Source organism: Cyclopterus lumpus, chromosome 15 (genome assembly GCF_009769545.1).
Source record: "Cyclopterus lumpus isolate fCycLum1 chromosome 15, fCycLum1.pri, whole genome shotgun sequence".
Classification (NCBI taxonomy): Eukaryota; Metazoa; Chordata; class Actinopteri; order Perciformes; family Cyclopteridae; genus Cyclopterus; species Cyclopterus lumpus.
This window is the reverse complement of record NC_046980.1, coordinates 20962916-20982924: the sequence shown is the minus strand read 5'-3', so window position 1 is coordinate 20982924 and position 20009 is coordinate 20962916. Positions and strand designations below refer to the sequence as shown.

Below are 20009 nucleotides of genomic sequence, written 5' to 3'. Positions count from 1 at the left end.
CTGTGACACACAACTATGACGTTGCCACGATGACAAGAAGATTGAACAGACATGTGATGAATGATTAGCCGAGCCTCCGAGTGAAACTGCTTTGAGGCTGGGAAGACGGTCAGGAAAGGTGTGCGATTATATGACAGTGAGGTGGTATATGGTTGTACATATGTATATGACGTATATGTTTGGCGCGTTTAGCCGGATTGACACGTGTTGCTGGACCTTTGAGAAAAAACACAAAATGGGAAATAACTTTTCGTAAGATATCGTTTGAGGATACGCTGCTGTAAGTGTCAGTGCAATGAAGTAGTTTGGTTGCCTGAACCTAACTAAGTAGTTCACATACTTTGCTCCAACTTATCAAGTAGTTTTATTCCCTAAACCCAACTGAGTAGCCATGCTAATAATTCTTAATCAGAACAAGTCTAAAAACAGCTGAGCAGTGTGAGTTATAGCCCCATAAAAGCACAGATCCCCCCCCTTACAGAAATACATCCCTGGACATTACAATTAGAGAGAGGAGAGGTGTGTGTGTGTGTGTGTGTGTGTGTGTGTGTGTGAGAGAAAAAAAAGAAACACACAGCACTCCTGAGTCTCCCATGAGAAGAGGAATATCAAGACTTCAAAAGTGGCCCTTTCTGTGAGAAACACTTGGCTCCATTGCAACAACACACACACACACACTCATCTCTGCATGAGAGCTCAGCCATCACTGCAGATAATGAGCCCCGAATATCATTAGAACCAAACACTCGGCTGCATAAGCCACACACTGTATATCGTTATGCTTATTTAACTTTATGTATCTCTCTATCGTCGACTTTCACGGATGCTCTTTTGAAAATAAAAACCGCACACTCATCGCAGGTCACTCAGTGCACAGAATGAGTACGCTGTAACGAAAAGATGATGTTCGTGAGAGAGAAAATGGAGTGGCCATTAAACTTACATTTTCTTTTTTGGTGCCCGAGAACTTTTTTCATAATGTGACTAATTAAAAAGCAAGCCTTAGAACATAACTTTGGACGGTATGCTGTGTGGTTAACTCCATGTGTCTCAATTATTGTTCAATGTTAATGTATAGACTGGCCATGGTAATTAGCCTCAGACATGGCTGTGGCAATGGGAGGACAGGAAGCATCAAACTACATTAACGTATTAAAGACAGAAGAAATTAGATGACCTCAGAAGAGAGCATGAGTGGATATAATGTATAAGAAAGAAATCAACAATAAATAAATCAACAATTAAAGCCACAGTTATACTTTCCATGTCCACGAGGGTACGCATGACCATAGTCTGTATATAAGAAGTGGACATAGTCATCGTGAAGCCTCACTTTCAGAATTTTGTCTGTTGCCATTTTAAAGTTTATGGCACTTTTGCATTGGCTTCCCTTTTCAGACCCGGATTTTGCCATTTGGTGCCAACATCCGTGCACTGCCAATTTGTGGAGCAGAGATCTACGTAGCAGTTTGGAACGGTTCCTCAAAGCAGACAGTATAAATTAAACCGCTACGCGTCCGTGGTGTACACAGCTGTCCGAGTACGCGTCCCTTTGGGAGTATAACCAATGGTTACGTTTTTTACCCACTGCTGAGCTAGTAAAAATGGGAGCTGCCGTTTTTAGTTTGCTAACAAAACTATTGTTGTTTAACTCTGTAAAAATGTAATACATGTTTGTAGTAGACACCATTTACCTTACAATATGGAGAGTAAACCCAGAAAAATATTCTTTAAATAAACTTGAAGAGAGCTTACACTAAGTTACCTGCTAACGAAAGAACAGCTAACACAAGAGTGATATAACAAACTATGACGATTAGCACAATAAAACACAATTACTCCTCCAGAACCAGCCCATTTATCATAAAAGATGCACATTTTTAGTTAGGAAAGTTTTTTTTATGTGTTTGTGACTTTCATACAAATAGATAGGGCACCATCTTGAACGCAGTATTCAGTTTGCTTACTAGATCCACGGGCTGAAGAAATTGAAGAACCTAATGCTCACACCATCTGCAGAAAGCCCAAACAAAAATCACTGGGCACAAGTTATAGTAGTTACTCTCCACCTTCATGTGTCACATATTCCCAGGGACTGACATCAAAGACCCACCTAAACCCAGTTTAAAAAGCACTATATTAAAAAAACTGATTTTGGTTGTTAGTTATGATTAAGGCCATAATTCAGTAGTTGTCAACTACAGTTGAGGTAAACGTGATTCAATCATTCAAACGAAAAAGCAAAAGCAGTATGTGTTTATGATCAGTGTACCTTCAGTAGCTAACATACCATAGATGTGTTAACGCTAGTTAATGAGGTACTAACATACTCTGCTAATGTTAGCTAAGCAGGTCTTTATGTAAAAATTCAGCGTCTTAGAAACATTTATCCTTTTCCAACCTCTCCGGGTATTAAGTAACATTATTACTCAACGTCTAACCTAACTAGTTTAAAAAACTGCTTGAAAATGAGGAATATCTGAAACCATTGCATGAGAGTGTACGGAGCAGAGCTTGCTAGTTGTCCGATGCTGGTCAGAGCTGGCCGATGCTACACTATAATTTTCCAGTCTGATTTGAGGGGCGGGACTTCGCAAAGGGATGATTAAATGTTGAAATTAAGCGATTACCCATTTTTCTGGGGACCTCCTGGATCTCCCTCAAGGACCCCTGGAAGTATCAGGAATGTCCGTGCCCACACCTTTACTTTAACTTTGAGTATTTTGCCTGAGTAGGGTAGAAAAGTCGGCAGAATAACTTTGCATTTTTGGAGTGTGGTGCCATGCAAGATTAATCAATTCCTAAGTAATTAAATGTATACATGTCAGGCTATACAGCCAGCGCTACATACGGCCTCCATTCTGCCCAAACCTTCCTCTTTAGAGCCACTGATTGTTGTACGAAGCTTTAGCAGAGGAGTGAGACTGCTATGTACGGCACACCAAAGCACTCTTGGACTCAGCCGTGGCGTTCAAGCCCAGCCAAGTATCATCAAAGTGCCGGTTTGGCAGCTGCCCTGAGGGAAAGCAGCCAAGGCCAAGTAAGGTTCTAAACCTGACACAACTACACAAGCAGGGGAAGGTGTTAAAGGCATACCCGCTGGGAACGTTTCTCCAGCACGATCATTTCGGATGATTCTGCTCAACTCCTGTTAAAACAGGCCACACAACAGAGGTTGTTCTCTTTACGGCTATGGAGCAGGCCAACACACCAATGGCTTATGTGTCACAAACCCCAAGAAACAGGACAGATGGTTAAGTCCAAGGTCAATTATGCTTCTCCCACTGTGGCAGTGCAATAGGTTGCATTGATGTGGTTTGCTTGGGTGCTTGGGTCTGTGTTTCGATGGGTTCACGCACCAAGCACAGCAATCTTTTGACATTTTGGGATACTGGTTCATGAGTTAAGAGAGTTACCACTTTCTGGACTCTCTGCTGGTTGCTTGGCAACCTCACAGTGATGGCAAGGCCCCAGATAGTCACTGCGCCCGGCCAAAGAATAGTCAAACACAAACCCCGTAAACCAAAACAAGAGACATAATGTATCTTCTTCTTTTTTGTTTCTACCTCTGAGGTCCAAGTTGTTTCCCTGCATCAAGTGGATAATGGGTGATGCTACAGGAATATTAGTAGGTATGGAAAACAATGGATGAATGGATTGTTTTACTCTGGATGATGGAGTTGAAATATTCAACAAGGAAGGTTTCTGCTGCTACTTATTGTGACTAGTACTACCGCGACTGCTTCTACTAACACAACTTATGATAATAACAGACACATGGACAGACAGACAGACTGATATGGGCATACACACGTACTTTCTGAACCCATTAAGATGGATTGTTTCAAGGTTGCAGGCAGAGTTATGTAGTCCAGATAGGACACACTCAAAAAAACAAAAACACAGCACTCACCACTTTGTCCTCCTGCAGCCCAGTCAGCCATCCATGTATAATGAAAAGAAAGACATAGAGAATGTGAGCAAAGATGATATCTGAAAGCATGGCAATGATCCTTCAGCCCAACCAGCAACAAACACTGTAACACACAGATATTTCATTACATTACATCACATGTCATTTAGCTGACGCTTTTATCCAAAGCGACTTACAATAAGTGCATTAAACCAAGAGTCCAAACTCAGAACAACAAGAATCAAGCAAGTACAATTTCTTGAATAACGTTAAACTACAAAGTGCTATCAGTAAGAGACATTTAAGTGCTACTAAAGTGCTACTACGGCGCTACCTTCCCTATTCAAGGTATAGTCGAAAAAGATGTGTTTTTAGTTTGCGACAGAAGATGTAGAGACTTTCTGCTGTCCTGATGTCAATGGGGAGCTCGTTCCACCAATGAGGAGCCAGCACAGCAAACAGTTGTGACTTTGTTGAGTGTTTAGCTCGAAGTGAAGGAGCTACGAGCCGATTGGCAAAAGCCGAGCGAAGTGAACGGGCTGGGGTGTGAGTTTAGACCATGTCCTGGATGTAGACGGGACCCGATCTGTTCGCAGCACGGTACGCAAGTACCAATGTTTTTAAGCGGATGCGGGCGGCCACCGGTAACCAGTGAAGGTCGCGGAGGAGCGGAGTAGTGTGGGTGAATTTCGGGAGGTTGAAGACCAGTCGAGCAGGAGGGCAGTTTCCAAAAGCGTTACAGTTACCAAACGGATAAGAATATGCTGAATATGCCACTCTTGAGCCAGTTTTGAATTGAAAATGTTGTTCCAACAAATCCTTTTGCCTAAACAACTAAATTAACTACAACATTAACTGGTAGTCAGAGACATGATGCGAATCACAGTCTCTGGTTTCAAAGTCAAAATGTCATTGTAGGATCGAAAACACAAAAACAAAATTCAGTGCAGATGGATTCAGCGTTTTTAGCTGAGTAGGACCAGAGAATATTGGGGTCAAAACCTTAATGTTCTCCATGAAGCTGGCTGGAAGTGATGTGATGTAGCAGCGATGCATTTTAGGTGGATTGAGCCAATCTTTTCAATGCTACATTGTTGTCACTTCCAGTCATATGGTAACTTACTGTAGGAGGGAATTTGGTCTTGATTGCTCTGATTAATCTGGCATGCAGTTAACACACCATTCATAATTTTGTGTTCAGAGAAACTCAACTCCTGACATGCTCACGATCTGTGTGCTGGTCGGTTGGCAGAAAAAAAGAATGGTTTAACGTTTTGGAAAGTTTATTTCTGTTAAAGGGTTAGATGAGAAGCCTGTTGCCTTATTATCCTAGCTTAGCGAGAGACTAGAATTTAGGGGGAACGGCCAGCCTGTTTTTCTCTAAAATCCACAATTATGACAACCAAAACCTGTAAAGCTCACTAGGATCACGTTTGTTTTGTTTACCTAACAAATAATCATATGTAAAAATGATAAGCAGAGCTGGAGTTAGGTGGTGAAGAGCCTAGCTTAGCACAGTGACTGAAATTAGGGGGTACACAGCTAGCCTAGCTCTGTCCCAAGGTAAGAAATAGACCTAGGCTACTAGCACCTTTTAAGCTACGTTTTTAACAGTGTATTCCATGAAATATTAAACTGTTATCTTTGAAGGCGTTGGACAAACAACCAAGGCTGTCACTTTTTATTCTGGAAAAGACAGTGTCAAATTTCCAAACTGTATTATTTTCTTTTAGTTATTTTTCTCATCATTAGTTAAATCGCAGTGTCCCCTCTCCCAGCTCTACACAAGAAATGAACACTGTGAAGACACATTGGTAGCATTACTCAATAACAGCAGTATCGGCTTAAGAAACACATATACAAACAAGTCTGTGAAGATGTTGTACATAGCTTCCGTGTGTGTGTGTGTGTGTGTAAACAAGTGCAAAATCCACCTTTCAAAGACTTTCTCCCACTGAATGCAGCCGCCACCCGCCCCAACACACCACCCAGGACCTCACAGCTGAACTCTCCCCGCGTCATGCAGTAACTAATTAGGATGTACTTTTGAGCGGGCGTGTGTTTGTGCAAGCGTGAGCTCATTAAATGCCATGCCGGCGATGTAGAGGACAGGAGGAGGGGTGTGAGGGGGAGGGGGGGGTGGACGTCACTTGTTTCAGAGGAAGGCTCCCCCGATGCCAACGCACGCGCACCTACATCCCGCTGTGTGTGTATAGGGCACCTCCGGAACCCCTGGGAGACCGAGACAGAGTGGGAGACCACCCCCATCCGTCCACAGCTCAGTGTAATGCCCAATTAACCTTTGCCAGCTCCTGCCTGGGTCACACACACACACACACACAAAACCAGGCATGGATCACATTCACACAAAATGGTTGGAGGCCCACGTAAATACACACAAAGTCGATACCGTACACACACACACACATTCACAGCACACTATACACTTAAATACAAACATAAAGACACACGTATGTGCCGCGGCTCATGCACCTGAGTCCTAACACCTGAGGCCCTGCTACAGCCTAATTGGACATAGCAGAATGTGCTATATGAAGTGCCGATTTTAGGTTTAATGACGGATATCTGCCTCGTGCTGCTCAGCAAAACGTTTTTTGTATAAATTTTTTTATTCAAACAACGGTTGGTCCAGGCCTGTTTGACATAACTATTATACCATGTAGAAATGAATACTTTAGATACAATATTTAAAATGATTGGCCAAAAGTAAAAGATTATCAGACAAGTCAAACGTGTCACTGAATATTTCAATAAATAACCCTGTAAATTAAATAAATGAAATGGATTAAAAAACAAAAAACTCGCTTTTTTTTTTACCGACTGACTACAGGCTGAAGGAAAAGCATAAAGCTTTATATTTCTTCAAACAGACAATCTTATTCATTAATGTGTATTCAGTTAGACTTTCTATTTGTCTGATAATCTTTTACTGCCATTTGCCGGATCTGGGGCTCCATATTGTTTTCCCCTGAGTGGGGAGGAGTCACGTCAAATCAAAAGTGATCAACTTGATCGTCTCCATGAAAAAAAACATTCTATCCTGATGGGAGTGGTCTCTCCTATGATGACAAAGCCCCCCCCAACCACAGGGAGACAATGGCCCCTTGAATGGTTTGATGGCTATGAAAATAATGTGAATCACGCGCTATATGGCCTTCCCAGTATAGGAAACCAAACGTGGTGGACACCAACATCATCAGAAACCAAAAGAATGGATATGGATTTTCACAGGATGTGCATGAAATGTGAAATGAATCGACGCACTGTGGGTGCACCCCCCCTTGCGTGTCTCTTACCGTGTTGGATCGTAGCGACACCCGCCCCCCGCAGCGGGCGCAGAACTTGGTCTGGCAGTACGAGCACAGGTTCCCGCAGCCGTCTGCAAACTTGGTCTTGTGGCAGATGCCGCAGGTCGGCGCGTCGTCCCGGTGGACGGTCGAGCCTGCCGCCACCGTGGCCTGCCGAATCACCGTCTCCCTGTAGCTGGACAACTGCTGCTGGATTCCTCTGGGGGATGGAATCAAACCGGAAGGAAACGTGAATGCTTTGGCATCTGTGAAGTTGGATTTGTGTTTTCAAGTTCGTGTGTTTGTGTCGAAGGTCAGTTTGACCTCGACCAAAGAGATTCGAGGTCAACTAACAAACCAAACGACTGGTTGATCTAATTTGACTTTGTCTGTAAAAGCACCACTTTAAATATTGTGTTTACGAGAGATGCTGTCTTATGTTTCTTGGAAATAAGTCATTCATCATTAAAAAGGACGACTGGACTAAAGACATCTCAGTCGACTAAGACCTAGACGACCGATTGGTGGACTAATCGACAACGAGGGGGCATTTGATCTGTATTCATAATAAAGACACCAAATATTGCAGGTCAAACGCATGCAGACAGATGAAGTAGTCAATCTAAAGTTATGGGATGTAGACCAGGGCTAACACCACTACTGCCTTTAGGACACTTGAATTAGGACAGTGGTGTACCCCAACCGTAGACTGCATATGAGGAGTGGAACTAGTCATCGTGAGGTCACCTGTTGGTTTGTGGACTGCTGTTATGAAGCCTCGAGTTCGGCCATGTCGGCGTCGCCATCTTGGAAAGCGGAGGAGTGAGAAAATTATCCTGCTTCTTGATTTATTCCCTCAGTAAACATCGTAAACATGAGTTTGCGGTCTCAATCTCTAGTTTCAAGTCTTCTTCATTACAGCATCCATCCAAGATGGATTAAAATTCCACGGCAATCCGCCCAATAGTTGCTTAGGCCTGATGGGACAACTTGATCAATCCAACAACCAACCAGCAAAGCTTTCCATTTATAATGCTACTGTGGCTCAAAAAAGAAAAATTTGAAGAAATTAGCATCTTCCTGCATCTTTTGTAAAAAAAATATAATTGTTAATTCAAAATGCAATGAAAGATCGTTCAATAGCAATTTCCTAGACTGTGACCGACTGCAGATCAAGTTAAAGGGTGATGATAAACAGTAAAGCCCTGTAGCTGTGTCTACGGTGTATAATGTAACATGTAAAGTGTCTTTGAGTATCTTAAAAAGCGCTATATAAATTAAATGGATTATTATTATTATTATTATTATTAAAAAGGAGAAAAGAATGGTGAGAGCTTTTATCGGATAAGCAATAAATAAATAAATATAAATATATATAAAGGGGAGGAGAAGTGACCTAAAACCGGAGAGCGAAGAGAGACAACCGTTGCATTAAGTCCAGTCGATATCACTGCTGTCATTGCTGTTTGTGTGTTTTGGTGCAATCAACTTCTTTTTTTTTTGTCCGCTATTGTTTCAGACACAAGGGCTCAAATCGATATGATGGAGAGAGAAGGGGGGGATATTGTTTTTTATCTAAGGCGTTACAGTATGTTGATTAATTGGATTTCACACTATGGAGATTGAGGAGGGAGCAAATAGACGGAAGACCAAAGAAGACGCAGAACCGAAGGGCTCAGAATCCCAGCGAGGAGGGGAGGTGTGCGGACATTTTTATGTTGTAGTCTAGCGAGAAAATGTAAAAAAAATAAATTAAAAAAAATATTAAAAAGCAAAAAAATACAAGAAAGGACGGCAGAGACAATAAGTAAGTGAAAATGAAGGAGGAGAGATTGGAACAACGGTGCGGAGAGAAGAAAAAGACAAAACTAGTAGTGGTGGAAGATTGTACCAATGAAAATGGTAAGGAACACTAAAGGTGAGAGAGGAAAGGAGACGAGAGAGGGGAAAAGAGGCGACCCTCACTACCTTCACCACCTTGTGTCCTAAGCATCCTACAGGAACACTATCCAGCAGTCTAAGTCCATCAAATTGGCAATTTAGCTGACAACAATGTATACACAAAAAAAACTCCATTATTGAACTGAAATGACCCAGACACAACACAAACTCAACTGTTATTTGGCCCTGAAACACTTGACCTACATCCCACCCCTTTGGCGGACGGAAAAGCCGAGTTACACATTGATGTACATACTCGGCTGTCGAAACGGACACGGAACAAACATGGCTACCGAGAGAAGACACACTTCCTTACATCAGCAGAAAATAAACTGCTCTCTCGGCAACAAAATATGTATTAGCTTTTACACCTCTCCGTCTGTGTTCAATCATTGTATGTGTCTATGTTCTGAAGGAGAGTGTGTTTTAATCTCGTTTTAGTTCTTCTTGTCAAATGCAATAGCTCGATAATATAACATTTTGCTTAGACAACCATGACATTCATGCTAATAAAGGGCAAGTATAAGAGGAAGAAAATAAGGAAGCGGAGAGGAGAGAGGATGAGAAACGAGGAAGGAGGAAGGAGGGACAAGGTGGAAGAGAGGAGAGAGGATAAAGGAAAAGTGTAGGAGGTGTTGGCGAGAAGAGGAAGAGGGGAAAGGAAACAGAAGGAGACGAGGAGGAAAGAGTAGATGGAATGACGGAGAAAAAGAGGGCAGAAGAGAAGGGAGAAAAGGACAGGAGAGATGAAAGTGAACAAATGGGGAGGAGAGGAAACAGAAAGTAGAGGGGAAATAGAATTAAAGCGGAGGAAAATGATGAAGGAACAGGTGGAAGGATGGAAAGAAGAGGAGGAGAGGAGGAAAGGAGGGGAGGAGACAAAACAAGAAAAAAGGAGTGGAGTGAAGAAAAGGAGGAGGGGAAGATAGAAGTCTTTATTAGTGGTTGTGCATGTTTGATGAGGAGCAATCCTATTGTGTCATAAAAGTAGAACTGCTCCTTTAACATGTCGGCCTTTTTCTAAAAAAAAACAGCTAAAGATGACAAAAGTGATGGAACACATGAGTTTAAGTTCAGACGCAGCATATACCTCCAAATATGCATTTGGCAATTTACAAAAATGCACAGAGTTTGACATCATGAATAGAAAAAGCACATAGATAGAAATATGTCTCCAAAGTGTAAAAGCTGACACAGCTCTCACTCCGTCAAAGAGCATTCAGCCTCATATGACATCCGACGCATTCCACATCGTTTGCCTGTGGCTGCAGTACTTACAGACTGGGAGTCAGCGGTGCAGCTTCCTCCCCCATCGGCCCCCCAAAAAAAAGCAACAAAAAAAAGAAGTCCAACATCCAGCGGTTCGATAGAGAAATCAGCGTTGCTCCAATGTGTGTAACAGGACAAACTGTTTCCCTAAATACGCCGTGAAGAAAAAACCCTTTAGAGACTCCATGACCCGGTGGTTGAAACTCTACCTGCCCACACACACACAAACACACACACACACACACACACAAAACAAACAACATCCACACATGTGTACGCTAACTAACACGTGCAAGTGTGAAAACACACACCACGGATGGCGGTAAGTGCACACACGCGCACTTCCTGGGAGCCCATAGCCAAAAAGGTCAAAGCGAGGTCACCTGCTGCCGCGGCTCCGCAGGATTCACTTCCTGATCCTCGGCTCTCACTGCGTCTGCCCCGACCCCTGGTCTCTGTTCACAGCCTCACCAAATTGGACCAGCATACGGGTACGGGCTGACAAGTAGAACCAGTGTGATCGATTATATGTTTGTTGATCAATACGAGATCGGTTGTTTGTGGGAAACCTTGAAATGGAATCAAATCTGGGGATTTTTGCTGATATTCAACATGAATATTCAACCCTGTCTCCTACCAAATTACCTTCCCCGTGCAATTAAACTGCATTCCTCGGGTTCTGCCAAGTGAAGCCAATGCGGAAGTGTCTTAAACTTGCATTCTCTCTACTGACCAGCAGGGGGCGACTCGGCCGGTTGCAAAAAGAAGTCTGATTGTATAGAAGTCGATGAGAAAATGAGCCTTACTTCTCACTTGTACCACAGTAAACATTGTAAACATGAGTTTATGATCTCAGTCTCTAGTTTCAAGTCTTCAACTTTTGGGGACTTCAAGCAATTTGTTAGAAATACCGTTTCCCTCAAAACATAATTGATAATACGGTTTTGTTGACTGGGAGGGTCATCTTTAGGGGACAGGGATGGAATATGAGGAGTTACCCGTATGTTTTGTTTTATTATTGGTGTCTTATTAGTTATTTCAGAGGCATTTTTGTGTTGGCTTCAATCCAAAATAACTTCTATTGGTATTAAGCTTAATAAATGTTGGCTGGATGTAACTACACTCAATCTTAAATGCATAAAGGCACTCGGGCATTTCTTCATCCTGAATACACCTCAGCTCTTAATGTCATTATCCTAATTCTCTTATTGGGTTCATCGAGTTTTTGGATTATATCCAAACCTCGTTATTTCTATCTTCCAAATCCGATGCCCGTTACCTCTTTTGGTAGTTTTTCTACTCTATTTTCCTATTTATATTACATCATGGCACCATTCCACTTTTTTTACCCAGATTTCTTATATATATTTATGTATGCTCGGTCGATTTGCAAATCCTGAGTGAAAGTAAAAGAAAACTGCTGATGAAGAGTGAAACACAAATGTGTGAGAAGGTCTTTTCTTACACTATGTAAACGTGATGAGAGAGGTTACTGCAGAGAGTCCCAAATAAAAGAATCATAGGTGACAAATAAACAATAAATGTAAAGAATAAATTATATGGGAGTTGAAAGGGGATGGCGAGAGGTCATTGACAGATATTAGAAATGAAATAGGAGGATGAGTACATGCTTATCCCATTCAAATCAACGTAGCTGGATGGTCAGAACAAACCATGTCTAGGTGTGTCCGTTGTAGCGGGCTAATTCCGTATATGAAGTAAACCGACTTACTGCAAGTCATGGACTCACCGAGGTGAGTTTTTGCAGTAACGACGACAACATACAGTGGAATCGTCACGTGACACAGCAGAGAGAGCCCGAGTACATTTGTAAAATTCCACAACTTAGTTTCTTCCTTTTTCATCCTCCTTTGAGTACCAAGTATCGTGGAATTACCAAACTAGACAGCGAACTCGTGGACAGCTGCCTCGTTAGCGGGCTTGCTAAATCTGCCATGCTACGCCGCTTACAGCAAATGAGCAGCACGGTGGGCCCAACAGTCCCTCGCGCTTCACCTCGCCGTCGCTCAGGGGCAAGGACAAGCTAGCCACACTTTACGGCTGCAAAGACGTGTGTTGGCAGCATAACAACTAACAACAATTGCCATTTTCTTTTGTACTAGCAAATGACCATGGAAAACCGGCCAATGTCTGTTCTACACCTCCATTATTGTGGTTATTACAGAGTATATCGTAATACAAGGTTGCAAACTTTAGCTCAAGACTTGGTGCTGCTCAGCAACCTATCTGACCGTAGACGAAGTGTATGTAAAAAAATGAATCCCTCAATCATAGACTGTATATAGGAAGCGGACGTAGTTATGGGGAAGTCACACATTGGTTTTTGTGGACTGTTGTTTTGAAGTTCGGTGCTTTCGCCGTCGCCATCTTGGATTACATTGGCTCCGCGCACCGGAGGTTGCCTGCCCTCAACAGATGCTAACCGTTAGCTTTGTATCACTTAACATGCTAAAGTTGCATACATGTCTTATTAGGTGTCTATGTTCTCCTCAGTGAACGTAAACCAGGTAGGCAACGGACAATTTAAAAACATGAGTCTTTCCGCTGTGTGTGTGTGTGTTTTGTGGCAAAGTAGTGCAAACTGAATAGAAGCAAACAATGAGAACAGGAGTAGGTAATACACATAATCGGTTAAGTACAACAAGCCATCAGATTCACTGCGAAAAATAGATCTGGAGGGACGGAGAGAAAGAAAGACAGGGAAAGATCAGAGGAAGGTGTACAGCGTGATGGAGAAAACAGAGAGCGAGCTCATTAAGAAAATGCAGGGAAATATCCATATTCAAATGTAGTGAGACACAGTGAGCATAAAAGCTCCACTTTCCCCATCTGCAAACACATAGGAACTCATAAACACACTCCGCTTTTCCATCAAAACCTTCACTCTTGAACATAAAAAATAAACCCAGTGTCTGCGCATGTATATGCAAAAAAATTAAAAAAAGATTTACTGCAAAAAAACAACAACATTAACATAAAGTGTCTCATAACATGTGCAGCACTAACAAGCTCATACAGAGAGGAACCTAAGCGTTGTCCATGAGAACGTAAATTAAACTGGAACACTGAGGAAATGTTCCCTCATTTAGCTTGGTGTAAAACAAGGTTAAAAATCAAAGTAGAAAGCAAAGTAAATCAATGTATTGGTATTTTATTAAATAAAATGTTAATTTTCACTAAGTGCACTTATCTTATCAGTGTAGTCCTGGCAACGGGGACGCTGGCGAACCTTAACGCCGCTCCGTCTAGGACTGTTTTTATTTTTTTATTTTCTACCTTTTTTATAATTTAACATTCATTTTAATTATTTTTAATTTTATTTAACAGTGTAGCCATTCTTCTGACTTAATTATTCTGCAAATCTTGGATTATTTTTTATTTTGTGATTGCCGTTGGCTCCTGCTCTCCACCGCTGCGATCTGGTCAACTGGCGTTGGCTGGCTAGCCGACAGTCTCTTGCTGGCTAGCCGACGGTCTCTTGCTGGCTGGCCGACAGTCTCTTGCTGGCTAGCCGACAGTCTCTTGCTGGCTGGCCGACAGTCTCTTGCTGGCTAGCCGACGGTCTCTTGCTGGCTGGCCGACAGTCTCTTGCTGGCTAGCCGACAGTCTCTTGCTGGCTGGCCGACAGTCTCTTGCTGGCTAGCCGACAGTCTCTTGCTAGCTGGCCGAAGGTCTCTTGCTGGCCGGCGGCTCCCTGCTGTTGCTCTGAGGCTGGTCGCCTCTCAGCGGTCCTGGTGCTCCGGTGGTCCAGTCCGTGGCTGGCGATTGCATCCTCCCCCGCTGGCATGGTTCTGCAGTGTTCCACCTCACAGCTCCTCGGGCTCAGCGGCTTCTCTGCTCCTCCGTTCTTCTCGTCTCCATCCTTCGTCGGCCCCGTTGCATCCACAGAGCCTCCCGCGGAGGGTTTGTTTGCTCCTAGCCTGATCGCTCCACGCTTTCCATCCCCTCCCTCTGGTCGGCCGAGCGCATCGCTGCAGCTCGTCATCACAACAACAGTCTCCACGAGCGAGATGGTGGCACGAAATTATGAACTGTTACAGCTCCCCCAGCACCCTCTACTCTTCCTGCTGACTCCACTCCCCAAAACTCGGACTGGTACACCTTTTATTAGCTCCAAGATGTCGTCCTTTTATGCAGTTCTTTGGTTCCCCTATTTTAGTTTGTCTGTTCTGCTTTATTTTGTATTTGTAATTTTCTATTCCTCTATTGTGTTCATTGCCTATATGGCATTGTCTCCTTTGCCTCATGTATTTTATGAAATGTTTACTTGTATTGATGTTCTGTTTTTAAAGGTGCTATATAAATAAATGTATTATTATTATTATCTGTATATTGCAAACTTTTTCAAGGAACAATATATTTTTTTTAAACAAGAGATTGAAATGTATGCCAAAAGAGACCTCTTTGTTGTGCATATGCACTGTAAAGCATTTTTATTGTGAATATGCAAATGACACATCATCCGAGAGCTGCAAAAAAAAACTTCTTAACAAGCCATTTACTGTACTCAGGAGTCCTTAAATGTTTTATTTCTCAAAGAAAGTCAACAAATAGTGAGAGAATTGTACTTTTTAGACATGTAAACAGAATTTGCAAACTGTCAGTTTTACATTTAGTTAATTTTAGCAAAGTGATGTGTCTGTTTATGAGATACTGACAACTACAGGCTGCCATGTTCCATGTGTGTATTACTGTCAACCAACTAAACTTGCTCTCTGCTTGTACATCCAGGTCTCCCGTAGAAGTTGCCGTTTAAGTTTAGGCTACATTGTCAGAAAACAACATATTTATAGCAGCCTTCTGACTGTTATCAATAAAGCATGTGACGCACGGCGCTGTGGCTTAAATCTGAACAAATGGATAGTTGTTGTTGTAAAGCCCAAAACAGCTGGGCGCTGTAGTTTTTAGCAAACATTGTTAAAACTGTGATAAATAATAGGTTTGTTGCAGACTATTTTCTGCATTCGCAAAGCGACTGTGGCTCCATGGTGAGCAGGGTTGTCCTTCAATAAGAGGTTCGGTGGTTCGATATCCCTTGTTGGCATTTTAATAATTTTAACCTGGAATTTTGTATGTGCTCTCCAATCCTGAATAAAAATGTCACTATGAAGCAACAGAAATAGCAGCCCCAGTGTTTGTAGTGTATACATTATTTATATCTCACTGATGATTACAGTTTGACGGAGGCTTTGAAAGGGTGTATATATAGGTCACTGATCTTCCTACCTGATCTCTTGAACATGCTGTGTGTGTGTGTTAGCGTGCAAGCGCGTGTTTGTAACTAAAGTTAGCCCTGCTCACTCAGCAGCCCAGCCACCAGGCAAAAAGGTTGCAAATGAAGGGATACATCGTGCGTCCGTTATTGAAAGTAGGAGGGAACGGGTCAAATAAACACAGGACTTTCACCCAGGAAGCCACAGTCCGTGAACCGTGAGAAATCAAAAGCACAAACACAAGGACTTTCACCCAGGAAGCCACAGTCCGTGAACCGTGAGAAATCAAAAGCACAAACACAAGGACTTTCACCCAGGAAGCCGCAGTCCGTGAACCGTGAGAAATCAAAAGCACAAACACAAGGACTTTCACCCAGGAAGCCGCAGTCCGTGAACCGTGAGAAATCAAAAGCACAAACACAAGACTTTCACCCAGGAAGCCGCAGTCCGTGACCCATGTGAAATCACCTTTCTGCCCTGCGGCCGAATCGTTCTGGCCCAGAAGAAACGGGTCTAAGAAGCAGTTTAGCCAATTACTGATTAAAGATATAAATGAGTGGTATACAATGTAGCCAATCAGCGTCCTAAAATAGGTTCAGCTCTGGGCCAAAGTCATCTGGCCCAAAGCTGCGCGCTCTCGTCAGGCGGCTTTTCTTGTTAACAAGACGGCCAGCACGAGCAGACCCGACCAAGAAGACCCGACCCGGTAAAATCAATGGAGACAGATCCAGCATAGACAGTTACGGGAGTAAGGGACATAAAGCACTTAAGAAGAATCAAGAAAACATGAGAACACCAGGACACACATGATAACTCCGTCAAGCAGCCATATTGGACAAAGTGAACGCTGATACCAGCTGGAGGACGGACACAGGTGGAGGTGAAGAAACACAAAGAGGAGGTGGAGAAAAACAGGCACACTTTAACCCTAACAAGGTTCATAGGGGCATCTTTATATATATATATATATATATATATATATATATATATATATATATGTGATTTATATTATACAACATATATATGTTATTATAATATAGATGGTATTTATATATCATATTATACTGAATATTATTACATGAGATGTATATATATATATATACTGTATATATACTGTATATATATATATATATTAATATAAAGAATTGTATGAATAAGATGTCCTTATTATGTCAGTGTTTAACTACAAAGTAGAAATGTGTGTTTGGTACTTTTTTTGCATTGAATCATACTGGGATGTTTGCTGAAATTGATTGGATGGCCCTACCAAAATAAAATTCCACCAGCCGCCACTAGACACAGGCTAGTTTTATTGGAAACAAGTCGCGCGGCAAGCCCCAAATACTTAAATAACCCTCCTAAAGCACAGTGAATTGCCCTGCTGTACTCAACGTGCAATCCGAATAAAGTTTGCCTGGTATGTCTTAATCCTCTGTGTCATAGAGCGCCATTAAAACTATTAAAAACACACGCATGAAGTACGGCATGACACTGGGTGACATGTAGCTGTATGACCAGGAACACGCACACTGTAGTTTATCCTAAATATATCACACATACATCGTCCTGCTGCCATAAATATCAGCCAGGGCCAAACAAATATACTAAAAATAAGCTGTGGTCAGCTGGCAAACACTACAATCAGCCACTTGTTTGCAGTGCAACGTCCTCTGGAAAACAGAAAGGTATTAACATAAGACCGAAAGATGATGGGTACCAAACAAACCATCCATTCAGTAAATTACCACCGTTGGGGCCCCTGAAAGCCTTTAACACTAACCAGATCTCTGTTAATCCAAGGATTAAAAAAAAACTATATATTTGCGAGGTGTTTTTAGATATTGTTGTTTTTCCTGGGGGATTTGTTGACAATAAGAAGAATACAGCTAAACACCCTGCCTTATATCATCAACACATTTCATGAGCTGGCTTCTGAACACTTTGAACCAACCAATGCTCAACAAATATTCAGTTTTAATGAGGACATTATTCTCAAAACGTGAACGCACAATCCTCATTGCGTCTCCACTCGAACGACTTCCCAGTTATTCCGGCACGCAAAAAACTTCCTTTTAATTTGAGCAATTGCTTCCCGAAATGGATTTGGGCCGCTGTCTCCCAAAGCCCGAATCCTGAATCAAAGGTTAAAGTTCCAGTTAAACAACTCCCCCCAAAAAGTTAAGGACCCCTTACAGTAGATGTGTCTAAAAATAAAGCAGATAAAAGAGCTGAGTCCTTCAGTCCTTGAGTGTCATTACTGCTGCTGAGCCAAACGGTCTCCGGGCTTTCATAAAGCAGGGGGATGGTGTGGGGGGGGCATCATTGGAGTTTGGGAGCCAGTTTGGACTCTTTTCCCCGTAATGACTCAGGCCTCTACGTGGCCGAGTATGAGTCACTCCTCCTGGTTCCTTGATCAATATTCAAAAGGCAGGCAGACATGAATCAAATAACAATGAATCAGTGTCAGAGAAAATCCCCTTGCGGCCATTTATAAATGAAGCACTCTGTCCCGTTCCCATTTGTTCTCCAACACTTATTTATGAAAGTAACTCCCGGTCCCTTGTTACTCAGTTCTGTTGTGAGATGCTTTGAGGAAAGACCTTGGAAAGTTTTCTTTCTCTCCAACTCAACCTGTCTCCCTCTCAGCATCCTTTACCTTCCCAGTCCTGTCTTTTAATCTTGTCCACACACACACACACACACACACACACACACGTTTACTGTAGAGGAGACTTCTACAAGATTGATTGGAACTCATTTTGTGTCCTATAATAGACGAGTATTAAAAAGTTTTCCCCCTCTCATGCTATTTGTGAAATTGAATGGAAGTAAAAATGCATGCCAGAATTAGAAATGGGTTTCCGGTCTGCAGCAGAGTGTGTGTGTGTGTGTGCGTGCGTGCGTGCGTGCGCATACAGAAAAGGGATTTGTTTGCATGCAAGGGAGATCTACACTCACTTTAACACCTTATCATTTACAGAAAAAGAGTTTATCACTTTACTAGGAGTAACTGGCCTCCGCTGCTGTCAGAGCTACCATGGAGCCCACACTGTCACTAACTGCACTCCCTAGAGAAATATCTTTTGGTAAAAAAACGAAAAAAGCGGTTTCAATGAGACAGAAAAGTCTACAATATGTGTTTGAAGGATTTCTGCAGGATGCCAAACTGATGGAGCAGTAAACACGTTTTTGAAAAGATAAAAGATAGAAGCTAAAGTGTAAAAGTGAACTTCCACATCAGCTGGCGATCAAGACAGAAGCCATTGAAATGAATGAGCAACAGTGTTCCTGTAAAGCCGGCTCGGTCTTCATTCACTGGTACAATCATTAAAAAGCAAAAGCAGCACTTCTCTCTACATTCAGCACACCTTTAGTAGCTAGCATAGCATAGAAGCGCTAACGTATAGGTTTTGTCTTACTGGATGAACTCAACATGTATTTTTGGTAATCATTGTGATCATAAAACAAGTATTTTCTAACAAATACATACAGTATACATACTATCTTACTTAAAGTACTAAAAATCAAATCTACAGTAATTGAACCTGCATCAATTGTATTCTCGGGGTCACCCTTAACAAGCTGTGAACGCAGCATATGATTGTTGGGTGCGTGTATTTTAAGTTCACGTGTTGGCAAACACATCCAGCAGACACAAATAGGTAAGTGTGTATCTGAAGTCGTGTTTCTGGCCACCTGATGAATGCAAGTCCAATATTCAGTCTCCTGTGAACTCTATTCTGGCTCTTTATCTGCTAAATGGCTCCACTGTGTAGTGTTTCCAGCTGTTTGTACTTATTTTGTCTTGGTCCTTTGTCCTTTAGTCAGGTTTTAGTTAATTCGTTATTCATTGCAATTAATCAAGCGAATCGGTCATTACATTATCTATACATACAAAATAAATAAACATTCTAGTAGTATTCTAGTAAAAAACAATTGTAAGCTCTCTCTCTCTGCGCGAAGAATATGATGGATGTGATTATTTTCAATAATATAATTAGCCTTTTCAGTGCACATATTATGTGTTTTCTTCTGTGGCCTGGCTGCTCACCATATGGCAGCAGGGACACGGAGAATCTCTCGCCCTCTGTGCCAAGCTCTGTTGTTCCTCCTCCATCCCATCCCCTCACCCTCACTTCCGTCAGAGGACTTGCATGCTGAGCTGCTCTCGGATGTACTCCCCCCACCCACCCCCCTCCCCCATCCCTCCCATCATCCTCCAAACCTTTCCTTACATCACACTCTCTCGGATTTTTGGAAAGTATTTACAACCCTTTGGAGAGGAGACACTTTTAAGCATTGGACGTCTTGGTTATAAAATAAAGTAAAGAAGAACAGATTAGG

General features: G+C 42.3%; 1 protein-coding gene across 1 annotated transcript in view; it reads right to left on the bottom strand.

The window, feature by feature from the left end:
• The window catches only part of LOC117743833 (regulating synaptic membrane exocytosis protein 1-like), an 82009-nt gene that overhangs the window by 48751 nt on the left and 13249 nt on the right, over positions 1–20009 (bottom strand). The window contains exons 3-4 of the mRNA XM_034551723.1: positions 7231–7441; positions 3914–3925 (exon numbers count right to left, since the gene is read on the bottom strand). Coding sequence (XP_034407614.1) covers positions 3914–3925; positions 7231–7441 — 223 coding nt within the window. The remainder of the gene's footprint in view (positions 1–3913; positions 3926–7230; positions 7442–20009) is intronic.